Source organism: Fukomys damarensis, unplaced genomic scaffold (assembly GCF_012274545.1).
Source record: "Fukomys damarensis isolate Sample0158 unplaced genomic scaffold, DMR_v1.0_HiC HiC_scaffold_19, whole genome shotgun sequence".
Classification (NCBI taxonomy): domain Eukaryota; kingdom Metazoa; phylum Chordata; class Mammalia; order Rodentia; family Bathyergidae; genus Fukomys; species Fukomys damarensis.
In genome coordinates, this window is record NW_022900931.1 from 68128654 (window position 1) to 68137183 (window position 8530).

At 50.5% G+C, this 8530-nt stretch overlaps 1 protein-coding gene across 2 annotated transcripts in view; it reads right to left on the reverse strand.

The window, feature by feature from the left end:
• Positions 1–8399, reverse strand: part of Peg3 (paternally expressed 3) — a 23088-nt gene extending 14689 nt beyond the window's left edge. The window contains exons 1-2 of one of the 2 annotated variants that reach the window (XM_033766061.1): positions 8275–8399; positions 6449–6520 (exon numbers count right to left, since the gene is read on the reverse strand). Coding sequence is in view for 1 of the 2 variants with exons in the window: in XM_010616872.3 (XP_010615174.1) it covers positions 6449–6520; positions 7736–7774 (111 nt within the window). In the remaining variant the exon portion in view is untranslated. Of the gene's footprint in view, positions 1–6448; positions 6521–7735; positions 7886–8274 lie in introns of those variants that run through there. The other variant, XM_010616872.3, reaches the window with a different exon arrangement.
• Between the last annotated feature and the right edge of the window lie 131 nt (positions 8400–8530).

The following is an 8530-nucleotide window of genomic DNA, read 5'->3' on the forward strand; positions in this document are numbered from 1 at the left end:
AAAAAAAAAAAAAAAAAAGTGTTTTCCACATGGGAACAAAGCTTTCTGGGTACAGAAAAGAGTCGAAGGGCCCGTCCTCCCCAGTAACATGGCCACAGGATGCCTGTGAGGCCCTCACAAGACAACGCCAACTTTGGGGCCAAAACCTGCCCCCTGCTTCCCTGCTGAGATACAAGAGGGACACAAGCAGCCTTCCTCCAAATGCTCAGAATGTTCTCACCACAAGATAGGCGCTGGTCAATAAGAGCATGGAAAACAGAAGACTGTATAATGGAAACCTTGGAAAAAAAAACCAAAATGTAAAAAACGAGAACTTAGCTACTCCTTCCCACAGTGATAGGGGTAATCATGAAGATGGACGATTGTTTGTGTGTGTGTGAAGACATGAGCACACACAGATAGCTTGTGGCAGTGAAAATTTTATCACAACTAAAAGTGCACAAATCCTGTCCTGTAAATTTTACTTCTATGACTCTATCCCAGCGATACATGATGACCCGTGAAAGAACGTATGCACTGCTGATGAGGGTCAAGGCACACTCTGTTCATGCAGCGATCACTGTGCAACCTTCCTGAAATAACAGGCAGCTCAGAAATGGGTAACACAGGAGCTCAGAGGCAGTGGGGCACCAAACAGGACCTGAGTCTCTACAGCATTCTAAGAAACAATAAAATTGTGTTTACATGGACAATTTCCAGAATTTTTTTTTAATCATGAGCAACTATTACCTAGTCAACAAGTTAAAACAATTTGAAAAGGCACTACATCAACGGATGAATGGATCAAAAAGAGAGAACAGAAGGCAAAAATGGAAACAAAGCTTTTGTAAATAAGGAGGGGAAGTGGGGTGGAAGGGTGAGGGCAATGGGAAAAGAAGCAGATGCACGCTGTGTCACATAGAGACACAAATTCCCTATGATGAGTATGATCGTGTATATCCAAATGTTCCAATAAAATTAATGTTAAAAAAGAAAATCTACACCGTAACATTGAGGGGCAAAGGTGCATGATAGAGTGTTGAAAACCCCACACCCTGCTCAGAGCAGAGGGTAGGGCAGGTGGAAAGGACGGGCGGTACGTGGGAGGATCCAGGTAAACAGGGCCCGCGTTCTCCGCACCATGCCAGCCAGGAGTGGGGGAAGGAGACAACAGCCAATAGGTGGACCGCACAAAGCTCTCCACATGAAGAGAAAGGTAAAGAGCCCCGCATGAAAATAGAGGAAACTAACACACAGTTCGTAAAGTAGTTATAATAAAGCCAGTGTTTATCATCAGTAATCAAAGAAGTATAAAATATTGTAAAGAAAACATTTTTGACCCATCAAACAGGCAAAGGTTTAAAACCTAAACTGATGCTACAGAGGACATGGACAGGTTGGCAGGTGTGAACCTCTTTTCTGGAAGTAACCTTGCCTCTGTTTCAAGACAATAAAGTCTGCTCTTGATGAACCAGCGAGTCACTGTCTAAAGACAAGGGTAAGGGCCAGGGGTTTAGCTCAGTGGTTCTGCCACCTGCCTTGCAAACACAAGGTCCTGAGTTTGATCCCCAGTACCAAAAATAATAAAAAAATAAAGATGAGGGTAAGTAATAAAATAATGGTAAGAAGAGAGCCTAAAATTTCAGGTGTAGACTACAGCTAAATCCTGTTGTGTACATCAAGCTTCTGGTTTGCACACAGCAAAACCTTGAGAGTTGGGTGGCAGCAAGTGACACCATTCTCTGTCCAGTCAGAAGGGAGCATCTCTCACACAGGTCACAGCAGAGAAGCCAGGGGCCAAATTTAGAAGCCGGAGGTGTGGTAACACCCTCTGCAGGGCCTCCTGACCCCCAGGGCCCAGTCCTTACACAATTCACCCACTCTTCACCTGCAACTCAAAGGTGGCAGCAGTGGGCCAGACACTGAGTCAGAACTGCCAGGCCCAGCTCCCCACACCCTGGGCAAAGCCCAGTGGCACTGCCGTGACCGATTCTGGCCAGTCAAAAGCAACACTGCGCTACCAGGCGTCCCCACTTCCCCAGGGGGCTGAAGAGAGGGCATATCAGCAGGTGACACATTGAGGCCAAGGGGGCAGTCTGCCCAGGACAGTCCAGACGGCGGGCTGCACTGTGCCCACCACAGGGCCCCAGAGGACAAGTTCTGTGGCTTTTCAGCACTGTATTTTTATAGAAGGCACTCAATAAACAGTTCTTTGGACATACTGTAAATGCAAAACACAATATATCCAGACCAGCCAAGTCTAGAAGTAGAGCCCAGGACCGTGGCAGGCTGGCTTGGCAGCACAGGGACAACTCCAGAGCTGCCGAGGTGGGGATGGCACTGCGTGCTAGGAAGCAATACCGCACACTTCCACGCTTCTCCTTGTGAAAGCCTAGTGAGGCGGACATGTAAAGACCAGGAGGCCATAGAAGCACGGGAAGATTTATCTCCTGGAAATGCAAGCAAATCACTACACCACCAGAGGTGCGGAAGAAGAAAGGAAGCTGCTACCACTGCCACCAGTCAAGATCACCTCGGAGGTCCTGGCTGTGCAACTCAGGGAAGGAAGGCAGAAATAGGATAGCCTTCTTCTGAACTGAAAAAGTTTATTGCTTATTTTGTTTATTTGCTTGCTTTTGGGTTTTTTTGTTTTTTGTTTTTTTGTTTTGTTTTTTTTTTTTTGAGACAGGATCTCCCTGTGTAGTTGAGACTGACCTGGAACTCACTATATAGCCCAGGCTGGTCTCGAACTCACAGTGATCCTCCTGCCTCAGCCTCCCAAGTACTGGGATTACAGGTGTGTGCCACCACATCCAGGCAAAAAAAGTTTATTGTTAAACACAGCAAGGGGGAAATCCCGTTCAGAGCAAAATAAACAAACCCTTATAAATATGTTTAACAAAGTATCTAAAACTCCAAGGGAAAACACAAGTCCTAAATAAAAGAATATAAATGTAAATTATAAAAAAAGCTTTGTTCTCCTAGTGAAGAGTTTGACAAAGTCAGAATGAAGTTCTTCTGAAAGAATAAACAGGCAGGAATATCAAGACTACTGTATAAGAAGGTGGGTGTACGGCAGGGCACTGTTTGTTTGCAAATTCATTCTTTCTAAGGGAAGGTCATGGGTACAAGGACAAAGGCAGCCCTGGGATAGAAAAGAGCCGAGAAACTGATACCCCCACCAAATACACACTCAGATTTAATTTGTAGTGAAAGAACTTTATATCACAAAAGAAATTAACTACTTAACTGCAAACTAAGAACTTTCTTAGGACTGAACTGTAAAGGCTAACTTAACAACAACAACAAAAAGTGGAAAACCAACATTTTGGAGTGCTTGACCTGCTGCTGGACCGTGTTTCCACAGGAGTTAGGGCCCTAGGTCAGCAATGTGTGATACCCCACTGGAGGAATCACGTGGCTCAGCCACACATTAGTGGAAGGCTGGAGCCACGGGACAGAATGACAAATACACTTCATTCTAACTAAAAAGTAAGTCATTGCACTCAAAATGCAGCATTCCTAGGTTTTCATTAAACAAAAATGAGAACAAAGACTTTAACGTAATGCTACCTAATCATTAAGTCATGTTTTCAGGAAATTTTACAACTTTATTTCCTGACTATAAGCATAAAATATGGTACTACATTCAGGCACTTCACAATGAATGTAGAAAGTACAAAACCACACCTACCAGTCAAATTTGTCACTTGCAAAACATGTATCTGTGTTGTTCTTACTACAGATACACTAATTCACGTGTCTATAGGAAAAACATACACAATGAAACAATGTAGTTTTCAAAATGCTAAGCTGTAGATGGGAAGCTTGAGATTGAAATGTGTAAGGAACTGAAGGATCTCACACGACAACCGTATAGCTACCTCAATGTATGGAAGTAAATACAAACCAAATGAGAAGAAAACTCCCATGTAAACATGTGTGAAAACTACTCGATGAGGAATTCTATTAGGAAAAAAATGGTTAATAGAGGAAAACTTTTTCCATTTCTATTTACAATGTTATTTTAAGTTCATAATCATGAAAAAATATCAATATAAAAATCTGGAAGTAAATTTGGTTGCTGTTTTGTTTCTGTTCGTTATATTTGGAGCCCTCCTTTCCTGTGGCCCCACAACTCGGCCCCCTCCCGCCCACTCCATCACCTCCCCTGGCACTGCTAAGATGGGCACACCACTTATCCCCGCTGCTCTTTCTTCAATGGAGGAGCCTTGCATGAGCTGAGGAGCGGCCAAGCGGCCGGGGAGGCCGTCAAAGGCCAAGGGCGGGAGGGAGACAGCCAGTGATGTGAGCCACAGCAAGCCGCCTGCGCTGTGCCTCAGCCTCTGCAGGGCCTGTTCCCAGGAATGAGGCCAGAAGCAACCTTCTCTACACGAAGCGCTTCCTTCCTGCTGCCACAGCTAGAGCCACTGTACACTGGGTGGCAGTGTTGCCACTGAGGTCTGTGCTGCGATGCTGTTACCACGCTTTGGATATTTTACACCACTGTATTTCAGTTTCACAGAAATGAGTAGAAAATAAGAGCATGGGCCTGGAAATTTATGCCACAAGTGGGGGAAATCTTACCCTCAAGCAAGGAAGCCATGGGTCGGGCACAGTGGGGACACAGCTCAGACCAGGTGAGGTGATAGGAAAAGTCCTGGGCAGCTCTGACCGGAGGCTCCCACAGGCTCTTGGAGAGAGAAGTGCCACCCCTGCTCGACCCATTTCTGCGAATGACTGTGTCCCTAGGTGGGATGCACCCAGACAGCTGCCTCAGTGTCTACCTCCAGGTCATGGCTGTATCCTTACCTCAACCTGGTGCCGCCCTGCACCTAGCGCCCTGCAGTGCAACCTCACTGCCGCCATCCTCGAGCACTCCCCGACATTTAGATGAGAGGGAGTAAAGCCTACGTTTTCACACTTACCATCAACACAGCTGTTCGAGACTACTGCCCACAAAGCTACGTTACAGGGACAAGATGTCCTCCAAGCCAGTGGGACTCCACCAACCATATCCTGACAACCAGTGGATCCTGCCTGTTGAAGACGGACCAAAGGCTCATCACCCATCTCCCTGTGGGAGAGAGTCTCCCATGGGACAGAAGCACCTGGTCTTCTGCTGATCCCCAGTGGCACTCCAAGCTGCCTTGCATCTGGCTCTGCTTTCACACACACACACACACACACACACACACACACACACACACACACACACACATTCTGTGATCCCTGCTGCCAGTCACCTCCTACCATGAACTACTAAACCAGACCTGAAGGAGGAGGAACGTCTTAGCTTTTCAACTCTTGTGTCAGTGTAGTTTTCATTAAGTCTCCTGGGCTTCAGGAGGCTGGGTCCTGGGTTAAGGTGGACCACTGCTGGCAGGATGAAAGTGACTTTAAAGCAGCACTTGGAGGATATAATGAAGAATCCATCCATTGTTGGAGTCCTGTGTACAGATTCACAAGGACTTAATCTGGATTGCCAGGGGACTCTATCAGATGATCATGCTGGGGTGATACCTGTCTGGCACAGCTAAACTGACCTCTGAGCCCACTCATATTCCTGTGGTGTGTCTAGAATCAGATGATGGGAACATTATGATCCACAAACATGACAGCATCACGGTGGCAGTGCACAAAATGGCCTCTTGTTGTCTCCTGTCAGTTCTTCAGCACCCTTTCATTGGAACTCAGGCCTACTTGTTAAATACCTTGTAAAACTATTACAGTTCCAGTGATTAGGCCATTCATCTGATGTGTATTGGGCATTTTTCTATTTATTTTGGAGTAAGTTGCTTTTTGACCAACCTATGGATATTAGTAGGAGAGGATCGTGTTTTGAGGCAGCGTGTCCACGTTACTTTGTATATAGAATTTTATGTTCAATAAATCTGTGTAGAGGAAAGCTTTAAAAAAAAGAAAGTCTCCGGCCCGGGATTTAGCTCAGTGGTTCTGGCGCCTGCCTCCCAAGCGCACACAGTCCTACACACGGGAGTCCTTTGGTGAAGGCGGATTTCAAACTCTCCCGGGCCGGCACACCCGGCAGGCCGGCTGGAGTGGCATCAGCCAGGAAGGCCCGGCCTGGATGGGCGTCAGCCAGGCCGCCCTTCGCACTTCTCCATCCCTCAGGAGCCTGCGGGCCCCTGAACACCGTCCGGTCCAGGTCAGCTCTCTGCCGCCGACCTGGGGAGCACTGAGGCCCACCGGCTTACCAGACCACCTCACTAACTTGCTGGACCCTGCATGGGATCTGCCTCCCTCCGACGGCGCACGCTCGACCTCTCCTGCTTCTAAACCATACAAGGAGAGAAAGAGGAGGCTGGAAGGTGCAGCTGGTATCAGAGAAAGGTTGAGCATAAAGATGGGTGAGACTGAGCTTCCTGCTTCTTGACAGGGCGAGCACACATGCGCAGAGGGAAGCATGAGGCTGCTCCCCAGCCGGGCGGAAGTGGGGGGGGGAGCTCACCTGGCCCAGCCGTGCTCGGCCCTCCTCTTCTCCTGCTGGCGTCTCCAACAGGGGCAGCCGGGCACGGCAGAGCTGTGGAAGGAAAAGGAAACGTGAGGCCAAGTTTTACGGTCCCTGGGCTCTTCAGGTGGGAAATAGCCCATGACGGCTCCACCTTCATCTCCCGGACAGGAGAGGCCCAGAGAGGACAGAAGGGTGGGCAGCCGCCTGCCCAGGCACAGGAGTCTCGGGACTCAAGGACCCGAGTGACATTGGCACCGACCTCTCCTCTAGAGCAAGGGTGGGCCGCAGTCAACCCAAGGAATTTCTCTAGGGCTAACTAGACACCACATACAGTGCTCTGCACTCTGCTCTCAGGCCTTTCTTAATCTTCACGATGCTACTAGTTTTCAGGACAAACTATCACAAATCAGCATAAACCATCACAAATCTGCCTAGGGATCTTGTTACAATCTAGGAGCCCGTCAGGAAGAATGGAGCGGAGTGTGGTGGTCCACGTTTATAATCCCAGCACCTGGGAAGCTGAAGCAGGAGGATCATCACAAGTTCGAGGCCAGCCAGGGCTAGTGAGTTCAAGGCCAGTCAGAAATGGAGAGCAAGACCTTGCAACAAAAAGGAAAAAAAAAAAAAGAATGGAAATTCCAGCGCTTTCAGCCATTTGACAGCAGAGCAGGACCGGAAACTGACCCTTGCTGTGGACCTAAGACTGTACTACAACCTCGGTGCCCGCATCACTCCGATGTGCCAGCGTCACCACTTCCTGCGCTTGTGCGGCGACTCAGTGCTTATCCACCTGCTGCCAATGGGCGGCGCACCTCCGCCACCTGTTCAGTCACCCCAGGCTGCGGGAAGCAGCTTCGCGGCTGCAGCTGTGGCCTGGGTACCTGCGCGTCTCGGTAAGGTTCACAGACTATGGATTAAAAGCGACTTGTGTTCAGCGAGGCTCTGTACACCACCGCTGCTCCAGTCAGCTGCCAGCGGACGGCTCAGACTAACTGAAGCCGGATCCTGCGTCACTCTGCTCGCCCCCCCACCGCGAAGGGGGTGGGGCAGGGGCCTGAGACCTCCAGCGGCCCGGCTCCAGCCCGGCAGCTGGGGCTCCGCCGGCCCCAGCCAGGCTCTCGGCCGAAGGCCGCCCGCCCACACAGGGGGTAGCTCCCTCCGACAGCTCTGCACTCGACCCCCCAGAACCGCCCCATCGGGGCCACCCCTGGCTCGCTCTATAAGGATTTCGATTAAAACCCCTTGTTTCCAGAGCCCCCAAGTTGGGCAGACCCCGAATCTTACAGACACAGCCAGACTCCTCCAGTTTCTCCCCAAATCCATCACCCCGCGGGATCTGCTGCTGCGGAGCAGACAGGCCGGGCCCCACCCTCAGCCGCAGGACAGCAGACTGAATGAAAGCGGCTCTCTGGCCCGCCCACCAGCCGGCCTTCCGCACGCCTGCGCAGAAGGCTCTGGTGGGCGGGGCGCGTGCCTGTCACTCAGGACCAGGCCGAGCCCGCTCCGGGGGCCCCATCCAGCGGCCAGGGGCTCCGTCATTCAACTCGGAGGCAGTACAGAGGCCAGCAGAGCAGAATGCAAGTGGGCAGGACTCCGTCACTCAAACCAGAGCCCTCCCTCAGGCCTGCCCTGTGTGGCCCCAGCCCCTCTGTCATTCAGGACTGGGCCTATGCAGTAAGCTTGAGTCCCTGAGACCCGAAAGACCCTCGCCTGACCTGAGAGCTTCCCGAGCAAACAGGCTGCTATCAGCAAGCAACAGGCTCCTTCTCAGTAAACAAAAGACAGTCTCCCTGGCCCAAAAAGTCCGGTGACAGTCTACCCACCTGCGCAAACGGCCCCTGGATTTCATCCTGAACGCTCCATCCGATTCCGTGGCCGCTGCCTTCCACGAGGTGGCTGCCATCCTTCGCCAGTGTCAGCCCCTCTGAAGGACGTGACCTTGCCCGGTGTCAGCCCGTGACGAGCCCGTGATGAGCTCGGCCTTCCCCCGCCGGCCGCTGGAACCCGTCCCTATTTCAGCCTCTATCCACAGAATTATGAACTTTTCCCTCTAAGCGCCAGTGTCGGCCCTCGGGACGC